This window comes from Bos indicus x Bos taurus, chromosome 21, assembly GCF_003369695.1.
Source record: "Bos indicus x Bos taurus breed Angus x Brahman F1 hybrid chromosome 21, Bos_hybrid_MaternalHap_v2.0, whole genome shotgun sequence".
NCBI classification, from domain to species: domain Eukaryota; kingdom Metazoa; phylum Chordata; class Mammalia; order Artiodactyla; family Bovidae; genus Bos; species Bos indicus x Bos taurus.
In genome coordinates, this window is record NC_040096.1 from 57,318,561 (window position 1) to 57,342,687 (window position 24,127).

Consider the following 24,127-nt stretch of genomic DNA (forward strand, 5'->3'; position numbering starts at 1 on the left):
AAATGTCTCTATATGTGTACACATCCATTGCTTCTATTTCTCAGGAGAATCTTGACTCATGTATCTGGTAAAGTTCTATTTCTTGACTTGGATTGTAATTACAAGGGTATTTCATCTTACCATTCATTAAATGATGAATTTAATGAATTTTCTGGATCTGCTTTTATTTTATAGTGAAAATGTAAAGTATCCTTTGTATGAAAGTGAAAGCAAAGTTGCTCAGTCGTGTCCGACTCTTTGCGACCGTGGCCTGTAGCCTACCACACTCCTCTGTCCATGGGACTTTCCTTTGTACATAGGTACGTAAATATGTAGAAAGGGGGATTCTAATGATGAATACAAACTGTTATTTGGGATTTGAAGGGGTGGGGGAAGGGGAGTGGACATGTTTTGCTTTGAAAGTTTCTGTACCTCTTACGATAGAGCATGTTTTGGATGTAACTAGGGAACAAAACGCTGGTCCTGGTTGTGACACGCAAGGAAAGGACACCTTTCTCAGAAATCTAATAGAAAATGGCTTAACCCGAGGGATGGAGAGTTGCTTCTGCTGGGGACCTAAGAACCACAGGAGGAGGAAAAAAAGTCAAGGCAGTGTGACTTAGGAAACTGCCATTTATTTGAGAAAATGAACAAGCCTCTTTTAACCTCTAGAGCTGTGAACATTCAAGTGTCTGCACTTGTTAAATAGTTAAATATATTTTTGTTCTACAGGGAGGACAAAGAAAGACAGGGAAGCAGGGTTACAAGCGTAGGTAACGGTTCTAGAAAAGAGAAGAATAGAGTTTTTCCTACCTGAATCTTGAGGTCTTTTAAGAGATTCCTTTTAAAAATTCTACTTTTTGAACATCAGTCAGCCCTCAGGGTTGCCCATTCTTGAGCTTTAGTGATAAACATTTCAACACCATATGCTTCTTATACTTGTTAAAACCCTCAAGCTCCCCTAGATTCGTAGGACAGTAAAAGTTCTTTATCCTGGTCACTCGATTGACTGTATTAAGAGCCTCTCAGAGAAAGGATAACCTGATTAAAAACGGGCCCATTAGAAACAGAAGCATCACCCTGGAATTAACCCTGTTTAACAATATCTCCACTTTCAGTCTCTACCTCCAAACTTTAAAGGCATCTATCACTGCTAAAGAAGACACAACGTAAGTACAGGTGGTCAGAAGTGTCCTGGTTTAGTGTTCCTTTTTTCTTTGTTTTCTATTTAAAACAGCCATCTAGCTATATGGCTTAGTTTTAAAAATGTTACTGAAACATAATTAGCAAACCATATCATTCCATTTGTTGTGTACAAGTCACTGGATTTTAGTACATTCAGTGTTGCATAACCAACTACTATCAGCTTCCAAACATTTTTCATCACCCCCAAAATAATCCACATCCCCATTGCTGCTGCTGCTGCTAAGTCGCTTCAGTCGTATCCGACTCTGTGTGACCCCATAGACGGCAGCCCACCAGGCTCCCCCGTCCCTGGGATTCTCTAGGAAAGAACACTGGAGTGGGTTGCCATTTCCTTCTCCAATGCATGAAAGTGAAAAGTGAAAGTGAAGTCGCTCAGTCGTGTCCGACTCTTAGCGACCCCATGGACTGCAGCCCACCAGGTTCCTCCGTCCATGGGATTTTCCAGGCAAGAGTACTGGAGTGGGGTGCCATTGTCTTCTCTGACATCCCCATTAGCATTGACTGTTTCCACATTTCCTCTCCCCAGTTCCCAGCATCATGCATCTACTTTCTGTTTCAATAGACCTGTTTATTTTGTACCTTAAGTATCTGGTGGCTCAGATGGTAAAGCATCTGCCTACTATATGGGAGACCCAGGTTCAATCCCTGGGTCGGGAAGATCCTCTGGAGAAGGAAATGGCAACCCACTCCAGTACTCTTGCCTGGAGAAACCCATGGACGGAGGAGCCTGGTAGGCTTTCTGTTTCAATAGACCTGTTTATTTTGGACCTTAAATACAAGTGGAATCATGTAATACAGGGGTCTTAGGTAACCGGCTGCTTTCCCTGGGCTAAATGCTGGAGCTGTATCACAGCTTCATTCTTTTTTGTTGCCGCATAATATTCTACTGCCTGGGGAGAGTTAGTGCTCCTTTTAAGAGTCTTTCACAAAGCTTGTGGGACACCAGGCCAAGAGAAACAAGGGTAGCACAGGCACCCTCTGCCCTCAAAGATAACCTCCCAGACCCCATGTGCGGTGTATATGGCAGACCCCAACACGTGCTGGAAAAGATCCAAGGGAAATGCAAATGCCAACAGACAGAGGAGGGCAGGAAGCTGAGGAAGACAGGGCACATTCAGATACACCTTGAGGATGGGCCAGACGGAGGGGCAGGCACTCCAGGGCACAAGGCACAGCAAGGAACACAGGCACAGGAGGCCGAAAAGTACAGGAAGTTGGGGGAGAGGGGAACTGGCAGGAAGAGCCAACCAGTGGGACGGGGAAGGGGATCGGAGACAGACAGACAGGGGGAGGGCTTCACCAGGAGGGGCCAGGAACATAAACAAAAACGCCGGGGACCTGAAATTAATACTCAGGTTCAGTGATAAATCTTTATTTGTTAGACTTGTCCATTACTGCCAAATAAAATATAAAAGCAATCCAAAATTATGCTATTTTCTAAAAATAGTTTTCCATTTGGGGTTTATGTCCCTCTTCCAGAAAATCATGTGAAGACTTAAGAGGTTCTGATGTCAGATTCCTCAGAACAAAGACTCTTTCACTGGCTACATAAGTCCCAGTGAACTTCTCACTCCTTAAACGTCAAGGGCAAAACACCCTCTTAAAAAGCAAATACACCCTTCTCAACACAGGGCTTCCCAAATCTCTGGGCTTTTCAGAGGATCACACAGGACCTGTAGGTGCTGGGGGAAGTAGGTAAAGGTGAGCAAGCCATCCTGGGAGAGGCCTGGAGCGTGGCTCCAGTGGCCTGACGGCATCCCAAGAAGGACACAGCCGCTGGGGCTGGGGGAGCGGAGCCTCCCGCAGGCTGCAGCTCTCCAGTCTCTGATTAGCACACATTGTAAGGGATGGTGATCACATTCGGTAAAGCTTCAAGGAGGCAGTGTTTCAGTAGTAGCCATGGCACACCTTGTTCATGGACAATTTTATTCTGTAAGAAACCGGAAGGAGGAGGTGGTGAGCCGGAAGTCGTTCAACTCGGAACAAATGAAGACAGAGAGAACCCGCCAGGGAACAGGGAGTCGTGTATGACAGACCCACCCAATCCAGCACCCCTGGGGATGCATCTGTCTTGAATTCGTCCACAGTGAAAGGCAGAAGCAAACTACCCACGTGGAGAAGGGGACAGCAGAGCTGCATACACCCTTCTACTTTCAGAAAGACCCCACCTCCTCACCTTCCCACCCCCACTGACCCTTTAAATGCCAAGTACCGGCTTACCTGTCAATTGGATAAGGGTTTTCACAAAGGTTGACAAGCACGTACAAATGTCTCAAAGCATACTCGTACTAGAGGAAAACAAACCAAAAAGACACGATCAGACATCATCCCTTTATAACAGGATCAACTCCTAAGTTGGGAATATGTACAGCATCTAGACCAGTGGTTCTTGGGACTTCCCTAGATGTCCAGGGGTTAGGATTCTGTGCTTTCACTAATGAGGGCCCAGGGTTTGATCCCTGGTGGGGGAGCTAAGATTCCATGAGCCATCTGGTGCAAAGCCAAAAAAAAAAAAAAAATTGAGGCCAGTGGTTCTTGACCTTTACTGAGTCAGGGATGCCCCCTCCCCAACTCTGGATGATCTGGTGTGATTTACAGACCATTTCCCAGGAAAAATGCACATGTGCAGGAGATGTGCAGCACTCTGCAACAATCCTATAGCTCCTTCAAGTCCAGGTAAGGATTCCCGGATGAGAAACCCCTGGCCCTGCTCCCCTGTCAGCTCAAACCTCCTGGAACCCTGGCTTTTGGTCTAGAACAACTGACGAGGGAGACTTATGGTAAGTGAATGCCAAACCAGATGGCAGCCAAGACCGAAATAACTTGAAAAGCACTTCAAGGGAATCTGCTACCTCACAGGAGGAGGAAAGAGGAGATTTGCTTTCTGTGATTCCAAGGGGCAAAAAAGTAACATCCGATGATAAAGTATTTTTTAAAAAATGGAAAATTTTAAGTTATTAAATAAAGAGACTGCTTTGTTAAACAAATGAAAATTAAAACTGAGATCCTCTTAATAATGGAGAACCATCTTCTGAGTATAATATTTCCAGGTGGCTCAATCTGGAAAAAAAATCTGCCTGCCAATGCAGGTAACTCGGGAGATGCCGGTTCGATCCCTGGGTGGGGAAGATCCCCTGGAGAAGGGAATGGCAACCCACTCCAGTATTCTTGCCTGGAGAATCCCAAGGACAGAGGAGCCTGGCAGACCACAGTCCATGGGGTCACGGCCAGAAGTATCTGAGGGTGATCATGGTCTGCATATCACAGCCCAGACAGAACTTTCTGCAATGATGAAAATATTCTATAACATTCTCAATTCAGTAGCCGCTAACCACATGCGGCTCCTGAACACTTGAAATGTGGGTACTGTGGCTAAGGCACCGAGTTTTACATTTTGTTTCATTTTACTGAATGCACATTCGTGTTTAAGTAGCCACCCACAGTGAGGCTAGAGACTACTGTATCAAAGAGCACAAGTCTAAAGCAGGATTTGGCAAACTCTTCTGTCACGGGCTGGATAGTAAATATCTGAGGCTTTGTGGGCTGTCTGAACTACTCAACTCGGCCTCGCCATGAAAGCAGTCAAGAGATTCTGTGTGACTGAGTACAGCTGTGGCTGTGCTTCAGTTTAAAACTTTATTTATAAAACACACAGCTATGGCTGCATTTCAATAAAACTTTATTTATAAAAACAGGCTGTGGAGGAAAAAAACTCAACAGTCTGTGGGCAGGAATGGGCCTGTGGGTCACAATTTGCGAATAACCCCTTCCTTGAAGGATCCAAGCATCACCTAAGTACTGACCAAAGCGGAGGGGTTTTTAGGTACCTTCCAACCCTGACATTCTACAATCTGCAGAAACCAGGTACTTTCTTCTCCAAGCACCAGGGCCTGACTTCAGCAACAAATCTTGGGAAGAGGTCAGAACAAACCCAAAAGGGAAAAAATCTGTGTGGCTGGTGTGAGGGGCAGGGGTAAGGGTGGAGTTTGGCAAGGAAAGCACAGTATGAAGACAAAGAAGTCCTCTTCAAAGGCCAACAGAAATGGGAGATGAATCGTCTATAACTGGTAAACTCTCCCAGCCAATGGGACAGTTAAGAGTGTCTGGGACTAAGACTGGGACCAAGACTGGTTAGTGAATTTGGACGACCTTGCCCCTCTCACATCCCACCAAAGCCACAGAATGGGTCTGCTGCTGTTTCCTTCTACAAGACGGAAGCTTCTACAAGACGGAAGCTTCTACAAGACGGAACCTTCTACGAGACGGAACCTTCTACAAGACGGAACCTTCTACGAGACGGAACCTTCTACAATGCACCTGGTGTGATACCCGTGGACCATACTAACTCGGGTTTGGAGTTGAAGGTGCAGAGGAAGGCCAAGATAGTTGCCCATGGAAACCGGGGAGCAGAGGCCAGCGGCCCCAGGGTCTGGGCTTACCGTGGGGTTGTGCCAGTTGAAGCAGTGTGAGCGGAAGTGCGACACGGCCGTCTGGTAGCATGCGTGCTCTGTGAGCGGGGCTCTCTGGGACAGGAGTCTGTCTACCTCGGCAGCGGAGCCCGAGACCAAGGTGACGATCTTTCGCACTGACTTCTCAATGATGTTCCTGGCCTGTGAAGCGACATTTTTGTCTTTTTACTTAACACAGTCTCTCTTAGAACCCTGGACTGGTTAGATGCTTCTTTCACACTGCCCCCACTCCACTATGTTCAGAGATGCCAACTGATGCTTTCTGCAGCAAAAGTTGTGCACGCAAGGCTTCTTTATAGCTAGAAACCTCCAGAAATACCTTGCCTCTTAGAGATCTTCCGGCATGGTGGGAGCATTTAAATCTAAATACCTGAAGGGCAGGTATGGCCCAGACTGAGGCGGCGGGGGTGGTGGTGGGGGGCTGCATAGAAATTGTGTCCCAAAGTAGACTGTGGTCCCATAAATGGTGCTGTGTGTTCACAGGTACCTCTGTCTGTTCTAGAAACCAGCAGATGCTTAGACAGAATGACACAAAGGGGGTGGGCATCGTTTTCTTCCCGGATCATGAAAACCAGCATCACAAAGGGGCGGCTGCTTCCACATCAACCAAAACATACGGTCGAGTCCCCTGACCCTCCCATTCCCCAGCCGGGGTTTGTTCCATTCATGCCGAACGTTCCCCGCCATCTGTGTTTTATACCAGCAGTTTTCAACTTGTCGTCTAGGACCACGGGGGTCCCCCAGATTTCTTGGAAGGAAGACTCCATAGGAGTCTTCATATGTCCTTACTTTCTCAGCTATGTATCTGTATGAGGCTACACTTTCTTTATATATTTCAACCAGAACTACAGAGCCCAACAGAGTGAATGCAGACACAGGAACAGGGACCAAGCTATCTTCTATTAGGCTGGGCACAAAACAGATTTGCAAAAACATGTTGTGATGCCAGTCTCCTCACTCATATTCTTTTGATCTTAGAAAATAATTCTTTCTTATAAAAAGTATATTAACACAAAATGGGTTTATTATTATTTCTAAATGAGTTAATATTTTACAAATCTCAGTATTCATTTCTAAAGCAGTAAATACTGATATAACCCACATAAGTAAAAGCTCTTTGGGATCAATACCTTTAAGAGTGCAAAGAGATCTAAGAGGAAAAAAATACGAGATCTGTTGTATTACACTGTGATAACAACAACAAAATAAACCATCCTGGGGTAGCTAACTCAGAATCATGAGATATACGCATTTAAGACAGTTTACATAGATTTTTTTTTTTCTTTCTTTCTTAGAAAATTCAGGCCGTGTCCCAGCACATCAGTCTCTGGACTGTGCTGACTGTAGGGTGGGGTGGGGGGAGGGGAAGTGGGGTAATGGGCGAGGTGGGCAGAGTCAGCACGGCTGGCTTTGTTGGAAGGACAGTCAGCCTCTGCCAGGCATCTTGAGAGTACACGCCTGGTGGTTCTACTCACACAGCTCGAATTTCAAAAGAAATTCAACCAGTTCCAGACAAACTGACGAGCTATTGAAAACAAACCCAGTTATCGTAAAAGATTGCTCAAGCATTTTAGGAAGAATTTGGGGCAGTGACTATGATTTCCTAAGCCAGCAGAAATTTTTTGTGGACTGGACTTTTTTTTTTTTAATATGATTAGCTACTAACTCACCAAGCAGCAGAGTAAAAATGTCTCCTAAGCAACTAGGGGTAAATAAAGAAACATCCATGTGCTTTGGCTTCTTGGCAGAGACAGGTCCCCTCCTTTTGCTTCCTGCTTCAAAGAGCTCAAGGCCAGTTTATCAAGGAAGAATAAAGCTGGCCACTCTCCTGCTCATTTGTGTCCATTTCACACGAGTAAAGGAAGGTTTTGTTTCCCATATATTCCCGTGGTAGAAGGAGGGCGACCCCAGAGCTCCGTCACCTGGTTCCCACCAACATGGAACTACGGTCAGGAGGCAGAGATGGGGCTCACGCATGCTCCACGGCGAGGCTGGGGCTGCAGCTTCGCCGCCACTCACCTCCAGATGCCTGTCGATCTTCTGGACAAGACGCCTGGACTCCTGCAGATCATTGGTGCTCATCAGCTTCCTTTTCATGATGCTGAGCGGCACCTCGGGGCTTGGAGTGAGGTCAAGGCGACTGACGGCGGGCAGCGAGATGGGAGAGCTAGCTTGGTGTTTCAGACCCTGAAACTGCATCAGCTTCATGGCAGAGATGGACTGGGGAGGGAGAGAGTCGGTTTGAGCGGGCGGAGCAGAGGTGCCGAACGTACCCCGGTCCTGGAGTCCACAGTTCGCCCCACGTGGTTTCGGGACCACAGGAGGGTCACAGCCACAGCCTCAAAGCTTGAGTTCAGTCCTCAGCAGTAGGCAAGGTGATGCATTTGAGCACCTGAAATCCACCGATGATGAACTTTGAAGATGCCTGGCACCCTTTGCAGCAGAACTGCCCCAGTTCCGCCGAGCTTGGACCAGAGTCATTTCAGCCACAGGTGACGCTGGCTTGTGTCACCACCACCCCCACGCTCACCTACCTGCCCCTAGTGACAGAAGGAAGGAAGGACGATGCAGAGCATCTGCAGGGTTAGAGCTGACGTCTGAGTCTACTGAGATGGGAGCGCTAAAGCCACAGAGTAGGGGGCAGACTTGGCATCAGGGTCTAACAAGTGGGCCCGACTGCCTGGCTCTGTCTGCCCACAGAAGTCACTGCAGACTGGATCCCAATTAAGAGGAAAAGAAATGCTGCAAGCAATCATGTTCCTAAACCAAGCAACACTAATCACTAATTACCAAAACACTAATTTAGAAACAGTTCTAAAACAAAAAATAAAGCACATGTGTGCATGCTAAGATGCTTCAGTTATATCTGACTCCTTGCAAGCCCCTGTACTATATATAGCCTGCCAGGCTCCTCTGTCAGTGGGATTCTCCAGGCAAGGATACTGGAGTGGGTTGCCATGCCCTCCTCCAGGGGATCTTCCCAACTCAGGGATCAAACCTATGTCTCTTTTGTCTGCTGCAATGGCAGGCGGGTTCTTTACCACTAGTGCCACCCGGGAAACACAGGCATACATATATAGAAATATAATGCTTAGAAAAGATCCTTCAGGGGACCTCCATGGTGGTCTAATGGTTAAGACTTCACACTCCCAATGCAGGGGGAATGGGTTCAATCTCTGGTCAGGGAACCAAGATCCTGCATGCCAAGTGGCACAGCCAAAAAATCAAAATCCTTCATACCTCCTCAACCAAGAGCAGACATGGCCAATGCTGAGGAAACTCCAGAGAGCAGAAAGCCCAGGGCAGAAGAGTTGCTGCTGGTACCTTCCCCTCCCTCCAATCCCTCAACGAAGCCAGGGTGGTGCCATCTTTGACCCTGCCTCCCCCGAGTCACCCTTCCCTGGCTTCTCTCCACTCCTCCCCTCCACTACCCACCTCTCAAAAGCCTGACCAGGCCCACAGCCTCCTGAGTGCATGTCTCATGGCCTGTGACTGGCTCCAGGGCCCTCCCATCCACACGCTGCCCAAGAAGTGCTAAAGGTAATAGCTGGACTGACTGGCTCACCAGTTCTTCTAGAAGGCCAATGCTTATATGGAAGGAATTCCGCTGGTGAGCTCTCAGATGGTGGCAGGCCACTGGAGGGGATCTGGTCATACAGACTACTGGGAGCGCCCCCCACCCCCATCACCTCCTCTGCACATCCCAAGGGCTGGCCCCACAAGCGGTACTTGAGGCCCAAGCCTTCAGCAGCCACCTAATGTGACCTCCGTCAGGATAGCCCTGATGGACTTACCTATTTGACTACCTAGGTCCTTTCACAGCTGGAGGGGATAAACGTCTCTAATTTAGAGCCTACGGGGCAAGATAACATCCTGCAAGTGCAGGAAGGCTGGACACATCCAGGGTGTGGGGTTCCAGGGAGCAAAGCCACAACACTCGCAGGACGAGCTTATTTGCTAACCTCTCACCAGGCACTAGGTCTGTGTTTAGTGTTGGGGATGTGCCACCAACTTTGGGCTCCCAATCACCTTGCGTGCTAGGGCTCTGACCAAGGAGGAGACGGAGATCCGGAGAGAACAGGTAGGTGGCCCAAAGCCTCAGAACTTTGTGAGTTTGAACCTGAGTCTGATTCCAAAGCCTGGGCAGACTCTCCAGGACAGAGTGGCCGTGAGAGGCAGAGCCAGCCCTGTCTCAGTCATTCCTCACCCCCCTGGATCCCGGTTCTCTTTGCCGGGGGATGAACGTTCCTGGTGAGTCAGCCTAAGATTTGGGTGTTGTCAGGCCTGCGAGGGCCCTACTCACCTTGTTCCCATACTGCATGACGTGGCTGGTGTTGGTATGGGATTTCACCAGCTGGTACTGCTTGTGGAGGGTCTCTTTGGTCAAATCCTCCTGCAAAAATGCAAACGTTTCAAGCCCTCTGACCATCGCAGCTGACAGCTAAGCCTCCACTGAGCAGCTGGCCCCCTGACGGCTCACCACATCTGAATCTTCCATCCAATTGACGCTGTACCAGTCCCCCAGGAACGTGGACCGCTGCTCATCGTAGTAACAGGCGTAGGACGACTCCCTGGGGTTGGCAGCCGTAGTTGCATAAACTGCAAGGAATTAAAGGCACCTTTCAGGAGTGTTTTATCCTCGGCTGTCTGAGGATTCCCCTAGAAGCTTGAGTTCCCCTCCTTTCCTGGTGCAATCAAAGCACGTCCCCTGTGATCAGCTCAGGGAGGACAGGGAGACCTCCCTACCTCCAGCCCTGTTCACTCAGTTACAGTAACTCGTCTAAAATTAAAGGTGGAAGAAAGAGAAGCCAACTGATAGACACTTGTTACAATGAGCAACCAGGCATGCTTAATGGGACATCAAGCTGTTTTGGAAAAGTGCTAAAAGATCAGAATAGCTGAATCTTGAAGGATATGGATTTCATTTCATTTCCAGAGAAAAAGAACATTTACTAATATTAGAGAAACATTTAGGTTGACTGAATCTATGAGCTACCACTTACTATCTAGCTACCATGGACTCAGAGCTATGCTGGATAAATGTCATCACTTAAAATGTAACTCTTCAAAAAAAAAAAGTGTAACTCTCCCAACAGACACTATCTTTATTCCCATTTTACAGATGGGGATAACTGAGAGTAAAAGGGGATAAGTCATCTTTCCAAGACTAGATAGCCAGCAAACAACACATTGCAAATGACAGAGGCCAGTCCAGAGACTATAATTTTGGACTTAGGTAGCCCTACTAGACGGAGAAGGCAATGGCACCCCACTCCAGTACTCTTGCCTGGAAAATCCCATGGATGGAGGAGCCTGGTAAGCTGCAGTCCATGGGGTTGCAAAGAGTCAGACACGACTGAGCGACTTCACTTTCACGCATTGGAGAAGGAAATAAAAACCCACTCCAGTGTTCTTGCCTGGGGAATCCCAGGGACAGGGGAGCCTGGTGGGCTGCCATCTATGGGGTCGCAGAGTCAGACACGACTGAAGTGACTTAGCAGCAGCAGCAGCCCTACCAGAACCCAGCAGTGCAGCACAGAGCAATATCACGTCACCCCCTGACCATTAATCCTCCAGGAATAGAAGCCCAGAGCTGCCCACAAGTATCCCCCTACTTCTGGGCACCAGGCTACCCTAGGCCCTTGCTTCTGTAAGACACTTGGTTCTTCCCATAGGCAGAATCAGCAAATGTCCATTTTTACTGCAGAACACAGTGCTCACCCAGCCCAGCTCAGAGGTTAGTGTGCCCACCACCTACCATTGATGTCGGGTGGCAGGTGGTTCATCATGGACCCAGACTCACAGGCCTCAATGTAGAACACCATCTAGGAGGCAAACGAGACAAGTGAACTCCCCCTGACCAGGCACAGACCTCTCACCAAGGCCACTTTGGCTCTGCCACTCTCTTGACCCATTTCTCAAGAGACTTTCCCTTTTGGGAGACACCTGTGCTGTAAGAAGCTGCTGCCGGAGGCTATGGATGCTGTTGTCATACAAACCAGAAGGACTTAAATTTGTGTATGGCTAGTAGCAGCAGTAGTAGTCGCACAGTCTTGTCTGACTCTCTGCAACCCCACAGACTGTAGCCTGCCAGGCTCCTCTGTCCATGGAATTCTCCAAGCAAGGATACTGGAGTGGATTGCCATTCCCTTCTCCAGAGGATCTTCCTGACCCAGGGATCAAACCCAGGTCTCCTGCATTGCAGGCAGATTCTTTATCATCTGAGCTACAGGGAAGATCCTTGTGTGTGGCTATAAAATAAGATGATCTATTAGTTGAAATAATGCAGGGAAAATGGAGCCATACATGATGCTAAGGAAAACTGATTTTCTATCCAATGCAGGGTACAATTTTCAGAAGCAAAACACGTTACTCACACAAACATGCCAGAGCTATGGAGACTCCATGCAGGGTGCAAAAGGGGCTAGAGAGGGCCAAAGGGAGAATAAGATGGTATTTTCCTCCCCAACTGCCCCAGACTGGTGACAATCCTAGAAAGAGCAATCTCCAAACTGTGGTCCCTGGACTAGGAGCATTGTTGGAAAAGCAGACCCTCAGGTTTTCCCCCAGAAACACTGAGCCAAATGCTGGGGTGGGGTCCGTACTGTGTTTTTTTGTTTTTTTTTTAAATTTATTTATATTTTTGACTGCCCTGGGTCTTTGTTGCTGTGTGCGGGCTTTCTCTAGTTAAGGTGGGAGGGCATCTCACCGCAGTGGCTTCTCTGGCTGTAGAGCCTGGGCTCTAGAGTGCGGGGCGGCAGTTGTGGCACACGCACTTAGTCGCTCCCGGGCACCTGGGATTGTCCTGGACCACGGATCAAACCCATGTCCCGCAGCGGCAGGCAGATTCTCAACCACTGGACCACTAGTAAAGTCCCCACACTGTATTTTAACAAGATTGCCAGTGATTCTGACCTAACAGCTGAAGCTTTAGAATCACAAAAAAAGTTATTCCTGGGAGACCAGAAGTCAAGATTGACACAAAGGACACCTTTTCCAAAAAAAAAACAAAACACAGCCAATCCAGAGTTAGAAAGCCCATCACAGCACCGCGGGCTCTGCTTCCACTGCCTCCCTCACATCCCTTCCCCAAAGCTGCCCCAAGCACCAACATTACCTTTTGGTACATCTTGTGTTTGTACATGTAACGGATGGTCTCATTCAGGTCCTTTACATGAAGCTGAAAGGTAAGAATATGGACACTCAGACCAAACACATCAAGAGAAACCATGTGCTGGATAACCCACTAATCAAGCCCTAGTGATGCCTTATAAATTCTTATTTAGAAATCCTTAGAGGTAATCATGGTGCACAGCATCACCCCAGAATGTCATCAACGGCTTTGTTTACATGCAGAGGTACTTCCTCATCACTTTGTCCGGAGCACTCAGGGGCTGTGTTCTATGACTGCATCTCGTGCAGGCACCCAGGTTCAGGGACAGCGACTGATGTGATGTCAGCAGACACGCAGGGAAAACTTGCCAGAAGAGACGCCTCTGGACAGATTTCAAGCTGCTAAATGCAGCCCCACACTCACCAGCCGCATACAAACCACCCCGTAGGACATTAGAGACACACATCACAGGTGTACTGCCAACTCCGAGGTTTTGTTTCCATTCTCCCTGCTTGCCTTTTTTTTTTTGGCTACCCTTCTCAGCTTGTAGGATCTTATTTCCCTGACCATGGATTGAACCCAGGCCCTTGGCAGTGAGAGTGCAGAGGTGGAACCTCTGGGAGTTCCCCACAGCTTGTTTCTAAAACATTAAGAAACTCACATCTTCGTTAGGAAACACCAGTATTCCAGTGGCTCCATGATCCGTGAAGTAAACGAACACGTGGTCCCTGGGGCCACTGCCAAGAGATACACATCAAGCATGAGAGTCGAAGTGGGCCGTTTCCTATTTCTGCCTCCGTGACTCTGAAAAGTCACTCCAATCAAAACACTTAAGGAGAAGCCTGAGGATTACAGTCTCCCAACCAGGTGGGAGGAGGAGCACAAGAGACCGCTGTCTGGCTTGCTCCCTTTGATCCCACTGAGTGCTACTCTGAACCAAGAGGCATATCCCAGAGCCTGGAAGGCCAGGACTCAGCAGACAGCCCAGGGTGATCGGGAGAGTGGGGGCCTATAGCCACTGGGCCTCATCCCAGGTGGCCACACTCTCCTACTAGATATCCCCCAAACGAGTAAGGGAGCCAGGACACGCCACCAAACGTGGTCCTGCAGTTCCAAGTGCCCTTCAGGGCCCTTGGCCTGCACACAGCCTGGGATGCCCACTGGTGCTCCCTCACTTGAGGGCCCTGTTCCAAGATGGCAGAGATGTAACAACTCACTGGAAGCAACCTGGTTCATCCCGCTCAGACGTCCCTCTCTGCTCTAACTCACAGGAGCTACTTGAGCAGCACCAGCTGCCTAGTATCTGAGACTCTGAGGCCATGCTCCCGAGCTCCCTGACATCACATCAAAATGCTTCATAAAGAGATGCTACACGAGACATCCCTCACCCACAGAGAGCAGGGCAAGCACCAGGGTGAGTTGTCCCCAACACGGAGATTTATCAATGTCCTCCTCCCGCTGGGCTGACCTGGCATCAGAGCACAAGGTCGTCGGGAGGCTGGGTGGGGGTCCTTCAACCTGACTGGCCACAGAGCTTCACGCTGGTCTCAGGGTGTTCCGATAGACTAGCAGCAGGTTTAAGCGATGGGGAACATTTCATTAAGAGTAACGAGGGACCCTGGATCATAGGGTTAATTTGTTACAGAAACGGCTGCTGAAAGAAGCCACAGGTTCTGTGCAGGCTGTCAGGACAAAGGTCCCCACGTTGCAATCTCTCACCAGTAAACAGGCCAGAAGCAAGAACAAGGCCTGTATGAATTCTCGATTCTGGAGTACCAGGTCATTCAGAAAAAAGGGACAGCCATAAAACAGACGTTACCTCTTTAAGACCTTTCCAGATCCTACGCCCTTCACTGCTTCTGCATCACCTCTCAACACAGCAAGGAAATTCTTCGGGGTGACATCCTACGAAAAATTGGGAGTTGAAATCAGATGTAGCAGTCACTTTAAATCAGTGAGAGTGCTGAGTCTGTAGCAGAGGGCCCAGGCCATGACCATACACCTCCAAGGCTTAAGGATGAAGGGCAAATACATCCTTCAAAAAAATCTGCCACCAAGAAAGACCCAGAGCAAGGTCAGTGTTCCCGGCGCGTGTGCATGACCTTGTCTCAGGCATCGTCTTGTCTTTGGCTGATGCCGTTCAGCAAGCCTGCCATTTCTTCTTGACCATTATAAAGTCCAGGTGGAAAAACCCAAAGATGTTGGTAGGGAGGGACAAAGAGCAGAGGAAGAGCATGTGGCCTCAGAGAGACAACAAAGATGGAGACGGAGACTTCAGTGCCGACCTTTGCAACTGGCCTGCCTCCTCAAAGGCTGAATCCCAAAACACCCCTTAAAGGCGACTTTATAAAATGATATCTGATTATTAAAAAAAAAAAATTACAGAAAAGCACAGAGGAAAGAACATAAATCACCAGAAATTCCACCACCTACATTTTGGACATTTCCTTAAATAAATCTATGGAAACAATTTCATAAAAATGGGATCATCTATGTTAGATGAATGATGTATCTGATTTAATTGTTCTTGAATTTAAAAGAGAAAAATAAAACTGGAAGAACTGCTAAACTTCATAGAAATGTTTCTCTCTCACAAGGAACATTAGTTCCTAAAAGATTCCACTGAAATTAAGAAAAAGAGGGTATGAAATCCAGGAGGCTAATGAAATTATGGTGTTTTCAAAAATGTGTCAATGTACTGCGTTGGCCAGAAAGTTTGTTCAATTAATGAATATGTTGTTCAATAAAGTTCATTGTGAAAATGGAAAATGTCTTTTAGTTTTACTTAAAACCGAACAAACTTTTTGGCCAATCAATTCGGACGACTTTCAATCATTGGAAGTGATATACTATTATAATAATGGTGGAAAACTATCTCAGCAAAATCCAGAGACACTACTTTGTACCAGGGCTGGCATTTGAGAAAGCTGATTTTCAGAAAAGGACACAAATAATTTATAATCAGATTAGTGGCAGTATCTTAAGAAAATCAGGTATTACGGAAAGAAAACTACTGAGATTTAAAGTATAATAAAACTAGAAATAAAAGATTGGCAGACTACCACTAATACTTTTTTCTTTTTCTCTCTGCTTTCTTTCGAAATTCACAGAAATTATGCCTCAGGCACAAATCTCAATATAAACATGAAACGTTGGCCAGAAATCCGTCTAATGAGGTCCTGATTCCAGAAGTTCAAGAAAGAGGGGAAAACCATCATTGAAACGAAGCAGACCCCGCCGGCTCCGACTCCGCGCTCCGCCTCACCTCGCCCGTGTAGTCCTTCAGCACGCCCTGGTACACGTCTGAGCCGTTGGGCCTGTTGATCACAATTCCCGGGGTGGGATTGCTGAAAATCAAAGGATGCAATGAAGCACACAATTTGATGTATCTCTGAAATCTGCATCTTCATAAATATGTTCCGGTTAAGCGTAAAAAGACTAAACAGCCATGACTGTCACAGACACTTCTCATCACCCACCCAGGTCCCCAACATGTGGTTTTAGTAGCCCGAGGGTCTTGGGGTCCCACAAGTCTTGAGCTCCCGGCCGGAGCAGTGAAGGGCTGAGCTCTGCAAACCGAGGACAGGAACCCAGGCCCTCGTGTGCCTGGCCTCCTGCTGGATACCAGCTTGCATCTTGGAGGAGAGATCTCATCAAGAGATCTCTCAGAGAAAAACTACTTTCAGAGAGAGAACAGAAAACAAGGCTTTGATGCAAGAGCTTAGGCATTAAAGCTCAGAATGGGTTAGGAACCATCATGTGATCGTCGGAAAGGCCACAGTTGGGAACTGAGGAGCTGGGAGACTAGAATGGGTTAGAGTCCTACCCGAACCTGCTGCTGCTTTTTTTTTTTTTGGCAGGGGGAGGAAAGGGTGAGCCACTTGGCTTATGGGATCTAGTTCCCTGACCAGGGATTGAGCCCCCTGCACAGAAGTTCAGAATGTTAACCAGTACACCACCAGGGAAGTCCCCCACACCTGCTGTTTCTGATCTCAAGAAATCAGATAAGCAGGCATAAGAGAACGGTTTATAAAATTAAATTCAGCAATTTTTTAAAAAAGGAAATAGGTATAGAAAGAAGGGTGGGAGGATCTAAGCTACAAAGGAGCCTCCTGTGTACAGGCCTCCAAAGCGCCCTGGCACAGAGCTCAGGAACGAGCACCGCAGAACCTAGTAATGAATTAGTTCTCCAAGCCGAGAGGGAACTCATGCTTTAAAGCATTGCAAAGCCCGAGCCTCAGCACCTTCACCACCATTTGCTATGTCCCTGTCATTGCTGGGTTCTACCAAGTTATGGTCAAAGCTCTACATGAAATAGGTGGGTGGAATTTCAGCTGGGAGTCAGCTTACATTCTAATGTTAGGCTGCCCAACCAAGAATTCCTGAGAATCCATGTGTATTTTTTAAAACGCTCTAAAGTTCCTCACCATCAAGTTCAAAGCCCTCCATACTCACTCTTCGGAGTTGGCGATGTCGTCATACATCATCACGATGATCTGCTCATCAGGGATCCCGTTTCGGTGAACGATCTGGTAGGCGTGGCATGCATCTGCCTGGGAGAAGGGGTTTTGTCAAGTGTTAGATTTTGTCCAGAAGAAGCCAATTTGAGTGTTTTCATGAGCAGCGTGTTCTTTCTCATGGAAGACGTGCTGTGTCCCACTCCTTATTGGTCAGGTATTTAAATCAGTTTAAAACACATTCATTTATCTTTTTCAGTTCAATTTTTAAAAATCCACCCTTCACCATGAAACTCTCATCAGGCAATTAGTGTAACATGTGGACTACTCTCACACACACACACACAACTACCACCGCCACCCACCACCACCACATCTGCAGGAAGCAAGGGCTTTTGAAAGCCCTGAATAAGTTATTTTCATTTTCCACACCATAGAAAAGTCTCCTGAAAGCACTGATTTAGGGCTGAAGAACAGAATGACAGAATGATGAACCAACAGATTAAAAGCTTAGCGGTTAGTTCTGCATCACACAGGACTCTTCTGGTTCCAGTAACCTTAACCGCTACAGTTGCTGTTCAGAGAACTGAGTGAAAAACTCAAAAATTCAGCTCAGGAGCTAAAATGAGGAATGTGTTCTTTAGTTTAAAAAAAATAACAAGGGTGACCATAGTAAAGGTAAAAGAAAAACTTTGCTAATGAGATTCCTTGTCCATAAAAAGGCCAAGACAATTTTTGCTTCCTTTTTCAAATGATACAGACTACACTCCATGACATGGAAATCATTTGAGGACAAAAGGGGAAAACGTTACCTAACTTTCTGCTTTTATTTAATTATGTCTTTCCTAGGGCAGAGTATAAAAGAAATGCCGTGCCCAGTTATTTGCTTCTGTAAAGAAGAGGGCTTCAGAAACTGGATGTCCACAGATCATGTTCTAAACAGCTCTTAGCAGAGCAATTGAAATAAAGCTCACACACCACCAAACCCAGCATTCTGCCTGTACATGTCCCAAACAAACGGACTTCATAGCAAAAATGGGTGCTCAAAATACAGTTGCTAAATGTTGTGTGGGTGAGTCCAAGACCTGGCATTCAAGAGCTATTAGATGAATAGATAACTGAATATGAAAACTCATACATTTATGGACTTTGTTCTACTTGCCAGGCACTATGCTCAGACTTTCTAGGTACCATCTCATTCAATTCTCATCACAACCCTCTGTGATAGTGATTCCCATTTCACAGTGAGGTCCTAAAAGCTGAGGGAGGGGAGGTGACCTGTGCAAGTCACACAGCTCAAAGTGAAAGATCCCAGGCATCCTGACTCCAGAACCTGATCTTGCTTTCAGAAAATACAGAAAAATAAACTGTCTGATGTTCATGTAATGGGAGTACCATAAAGATCACACAAATGGAATACCTAAAAATGAATGAAATACAACCCATGCTTCAAGATACATGAATCTCAGGAACATAATGAGAAAAAGAACAAATGATAGAAAAAAAATATTCACTATGATTCAGTTCAATTCAGTCGCTCAGTCGTGTTCGACTCTTTGCAACCCCATGAATCGCAGCACGCCAGGCCTGCCTGTCCATCACCAACTCCCGGAATTCACTCAAACTCATGTCCATCGAGTCAGTGATGCCATCCAGCCATCTCATCCTCTGTCATCCCCTTCTCCTCCTGCCCCCAATCCCTCCCAGCATCAGGGTCTTTTCCAATGAGTCAATTCTTCGCATGAGGTGGCCAAAGTACTGGAGTTTCAGCTTCAACATCAGTCCTTCCAATGAACACCTAGGACTGATCTCCTTATGATTACATTCATATAAAGGTCAAAACAGGCTAAAGTAAACATTATGTTGCTTAGTTAAATACACAGATGGTAAACTCTAAAACAAATCTAAGGAACTTGCCCTCTGGCAGGGTGAAGACTGGACCAGACAGGGGACAATGTACTAATAATTTTCTTTTTCTTCAGTTGGGGACTGAGAGAGTCAATTCCTAGGCAGGTTGATAAGAAGTCCGGGGGTCCCCAAGGAGAGAGGGGTCTGGAATTCTCAAGGAGGAGAAAAGGACAAAGGTTTTTTCCTCTAAATTCCTCAGTCTTAGTCACATAAAATGGTTTTTATCTTTAAGCCTGGAACTGATGATTATATAACAAACAACTCAGTTTAAACTCTGTGCTAGGGATTATATAACAACAATGCATCCTGCTTGAGGACAATTTCTCCTTCCTGAAAACCTTCTGGCTAATCCTGTTATCTTAAAATGTAAATTATGGGAGTGGGTTTAGTAAGATCTTTACTCTCAAGACTCTTGAGAGTCCCTTGGACTGCAAGGAGATCCAACCAGTCCATTCTGAAGGAGATCAGCCCTGGGATTTCTTTGGAGGGAATGATGCTGAAGCTGAAACTCCAGTACTTTGGCCACCTCATTCGAAGAGTTGACTCATTGGAAAAGACTCTGATGCTGGGAGGGACTGGGGGCAAGAGGAGAAGGGGACGACAGAGGATGAGATGGCTGGATGGCATCACTGACTCAATGGACGTGAGTCTCAGTGAACTCCGGGAGTTGGTGATGGACAGACAGGCCTGGCGTGCTGCGATTCATGGGGTCGCAAAGAGTCGGACACGACTGAGCGACTGATCTGATCTGATCTTACAACCTCTAGACATTCTTTTGATTCATTGTAATAACTTAATTAAAAGGTATTTAACTCCATTGCTAACACTAGCTAGGGGGCACTCTTTCTGCCCCCTTCTGATGTTTCTGTCAGAAGCTTTCTCTATCTCTTTTATACTTTACTAAAAATTACACAAAAGCTCTGAGTGATCAAGCCTCATCTCTGGCCCCAGACTGAATTCTTCTCCTCCGGAGCCCAAGAATCCCAGCGTCTTTCATGGTTCAGCAACAACATTTCAGTACAAAGTACATAGGTATTCGTTTTATTATTATTCTTTACATTGCAGGCACATTATATACATATTTGTTTTCTATTTCATAAGAAAAAAAATCAAACCAATATTATGTCAGATTTAACCTTCTCAATGAAACTGGAGTAAGCAGGCACACCTACCCACTCATCTCAGTGCAAAGCAGCCTATTATTTATCTCTCCTGTTAGACACCAAAAAGCAGGTTCACCAAAAAACAAAAACAACTTAGGAATAAACTTAACAAAAGAAGTGCAAGACTTGTAAACTGAAAATTATAAAACTGCTGAGGAAAATTAAAGATCTAAATACACAGAGAGATATCTCGTGCTCATGGATTAAAAGACATACCACCCTTAAACTTTTTAAAACACTAGCTCAGTTGGTAAAGAGTCTGCCTGCAGTGAAGGAGACCTGGGTTCAATCCCTGGCTCAGGAAGATCCCCTGAAGAAGGAAATGGCAACCCACTCCAGTATCCTTGCCTGGAAAATCCCATGGACAGAAGAGCCTGATGGGCTGCAGTTCATGGGGTTGCAGAGTCGGGCACGACTGAGCAACTAACAACACCAGTGGATAAGACTCCACACTTCCAGTGTCTCCACTGCAGGGGGCATGGGTTCGATCCCTGGTTGGGGAACTAAGATCCCGCATGCCGTGCGGTACAGACAAAAGATAAAAGAATAAAATTAAAATACCTCTCCTCTCCCCCTCAAAAAAATTTTTAAAAAACTGATCAGCAGGGATTTCCTCAGAAATTGACAAGATAATGCTAAAATTTGTACGTAACTGCACTAGTAAAAAATATATATATATATATACTGAAAAAGAAGAAGAAAGCTGGAGAACTTTCACTTCCTGTTTTCAGAACTACCCTAGGAAAGGAGAATCTTATCAACAAATGGTGCTGGGAAATTTTGGATATTTACATGCAAAAAGATGATCTTAGACTCTCACTTCACACCATATATGAAAATTAACTGAAAATGAATCATACTTAAATTTAAGTGTTAAAACAAAATTTTATAAGATAACACAGGAGAAAATTTTTGAAATCTTGAATTGTAATTGCACAGATGTCATAGATATGACCCCAAAAGCATGGTCTATAAAAGAAAAAAAAAAAAGATAAACTGGACATCAACAAAATTCAAAATTTTAGTGCTTCAAAAGACACCAGTAAGAAAGTAAAAAGATAAGCAACAGAGTGAGAGCAAAGTGTTTGCAAAACATATATCTGAGAGAGAACTTGTATGTAGAATGTGCAGAGAACTCTTGTACTCAGTAAAACTGGTTCAATCAAAAACAACTGATAAGCACATAAAAAGGTGTTCACAATCATTACTTATCAGGGAAATGCAAACTCAAACCACAGTGAGCTACCACTTCACAGCAGACAGACAATAACAAGCGTAGGTGAGGATAAGCCAGGAAGCTTCATCCATGCTGCGTGAACGTAAAATGATGCAGCCATTTTGGAAAGTAGTTTAAGTTTCTTTAAAAGTTAAGTATAAATTTACCCCATGACCTGGGAATTCTACTCTTAGGTATCTGCCAGAAGAAACAAAAACATTTATACACACCAAGATCTGTACTCAAATGTTCTTAGCAGAATGCTTCAAATGGGCAAAAGAAAAAAAAAAGGAAACAACCCAAATATCCACTGAGTGGGAAACAGACAAAATGTGATGTGACCACACAATGGAATGCTACTCAGCAATAAAAGGAATGAAGCACTGACACGCGCTATACAGATAAAGTTTAAAAACATGGCCTTAAGAGAAGCCAGACACAAAAGATCACGTTGCACAGCCCCATTTATATGGTATGTTCAGAAAAGGCAAACTTACAGAATGACAAAGTAGACTAGTACACTAGCAGCTGCCTCCAGCTGGGCACTGGAAACTGGCTCAAGGGATCTTACTGGGGAGATGGAAATGTTCTAAAACTGATTTATGGTGATGTGTGCACAACTTGCTAAATGTAGTAAAACATCACTGAACACTGAAAATGGGTGAATTATATGCAATCTGTAAAATGTGCTTCAGTAAGACCATATATTTTAGAAAATACATTCAGCCTATCCTGGTAGTGCTCCCCTACATTCCTGGGCTCCTCACCACCGTCTTGACAGGCAGACTCTTTTATGTCCATTTCACAGATGGGGACAGGCTCAGGAAGGGCTCAGGGCTTCCCCCACCATGCCTCATGCTCTGCCTCCCACACAGAGGTCTCAAAGCCAAGCAGTGATCCTCTCTTGGGTCCTTGGAATTACTTGGTTTCCTCCCAACCTTCTCAATTCAAAGGGGCTTTCGGTCCGAGTCAAGCACTCACTAACACCCAAAAGAAATAAATGTAAGGTTAAGCCAAGTCAAGTGACTTGGAGACAGTGCTAAAGGTTACTTGAATGACTTTCCTGGAGCATGTCTTATCTCTGTGCATTTTTTCCCTTAAAAACAGAAATGCCATGTGAGAGGAAGGTGTTGAGCAAGACTTGATATTGAGGGCAGAGCCCTCTGGGCCACTGAACAGAGACTGCTGACTCAACTCTCAGCGTAGGGAGATGGGATTACTGACACATCCCATGATTTCCTGGTAGAGGTCACTGTCCAGTCACTGATCATGCCGCCCCACTTCAGGCTAACTGTAAGCTAACTAAGGGCAACCTGGGCAACCCAGGTTAACTAAGCTGACCTGGGGCAAAGGCAAAGGACTTGTTCTTGAAATACTTGGCGTCACTGCCAAGGGGCCCACCTTGAAGCCAGGCAGGGGCTGGCAAGAGTTCATGGGCTGCTCATTGAGAGAATATGTATAGTACCCCTTCTTGGCACATGCTCTGAGCACTGCTGAGGCTAAGCCCTGAGTCTGGGCATTGGGCAAGGGTGAGGGGGCTGCTAGCTCAGCTGGTAAAGAATCCGCCTGCAATGCAGAAGACCCCAGTTCGATTCCTGGGTCAGGAAGATTCACTGGAAAAGGGACAGGCTACCCATTCCAGTGTTCTTGGGTTTCCCAGCTAGCTCAGCTGGTAAAGAATCTGCCTGCAACATGGGAAACCTGAGTTCGACCCCTGGGTTGGGAAGATCCCCTGGAGAAGGGAACAACTACTCACTCCAGTACTCTGGCCTGGAGAATTCCATGGACTGAGCAACTTTCACTCACTAAGCCCACCACCACCTCAGATTTTCCAGAGGAGAATCAAGAGGTTTGGAGTGAGATTACATCATTTGTTCAAACTAACACACCAGATTCGGGAAGAACAGGAATTACACCTGGGGGTCTATGCAAGTCCACAACTGACAGTCCCGACCGCCCGGCCCAGCATCTGGCTTGTACAAAGACAGCCCTCCTGGGCTAACTGCGTTCCCCTAATTCAGTCCTGCTCAGCTCTGCTCTCCATCTGTTTCTTTTCTTAAAATATAAAAGTGATACTTTGTAACAAGATGGATTAACTATAAAAACATTATGCCAAGTGAAAGAAGCCAGACACCAAAACCTCCACATTGTATGATTCCATTTATGAAGTTTTTGGAGAGGGCAAGACAATAAAGGCAAATGGCAAATCCTTGGGTGCAGGAGGCTGGGATGAGTACAGGCACGGGGGAACTTTCTAGAATGATGGGTATGTCCTAAAACTGAACTGTGGTAACACTTGCACAACTATCTGAATTTACTAAAAATCACTGTACTATGAGATAGGTGAATTGTATGGCATGGAAACATACCTCTTCAATAAAGCTGTTTCTAAAAAGTGGTAATTACACACACCCTTAAATATATAAAGTGAAAGGTGGTCATTCACAAGTGTAATGACTGCCACTAGACCCTCCATCAGCCTATTCTTTCCTCCCAACTTCAACATGTACAAGTTCTGGACTTTTCCCTCTCCCTCTCTGCCTCCTCTTGGCCCCATGGATGCTCATAAGGAGGCTCCTGAAGCCTTCCCAGGAAAAGGTGGCACTCCCTTCCTC

At 46.2% G+C, this 24,127-nt stretch overlaps 1 protein-coding gene across 1 annotated transcript in view; it reads right to left on the reverse strand.

Moving 5' to 3' along the window:
* Positions 1 to 2,529: 2,529 nt before the first annotated feature.
* The window catches only part of LGMN (legumain), a 35,879-nt gene continuing 14,281 nt past the window's right edge, over positions 2,530 to 24,127 (reverse strand). The window contains exons 3-14 of the mRNA XM_027521182.1: positions 17,224 to 17,321; positions 16,034 to 16,115; positions 14,588 to 14,673; positions 13,430 to 13,505; positions 12,772 to 12,834; positions 11,413 to 11,479; positions 10,135 to 10,253; positions 9,958 to 10,047; positions 7,674 to 7,874; positions 5,625 to 5,795; positions 3,406 to 3,473; positions 2,530 to 3,115 (exon numbers count right to left, since the gene is read on the reverse strand). Of these exons, the coding sequence (XP_027376983.1) occupies positions 3,073 to 3,115; positions 3,406 to 3,473; positions 5,625 to 5,795; positions 7,674 to 7,874; positions 9,958 to 10,047; positions 10,135 to 10,253; positions 11,413 to 11,479; positions 12,772 to 12,834; positions 13,430 to 13,505; positions 14,588 to 14,673; positions 16,034 to 16,115; positions 17,224 to 17,321 (1,164 nt within the window). The 3' untranslated portion in view covers positions 2,530 to 3,072. The remainder of the gene's footprint in view (positions 3,116 to 3,405; positions 3,474 to 5,624; positions 5,796 to 7,673; positions 7,875 to 9,957; positions 10,048 to 10,134; positions 10,254 to 11,412; positions 11,480 to 12,771; positions 12,835 to 13,429; positions 13,506 to 14,587; positions 14,674 to 16,033; positions 16,116 to 17,223; positions 17,322 to 24,127) is intronic.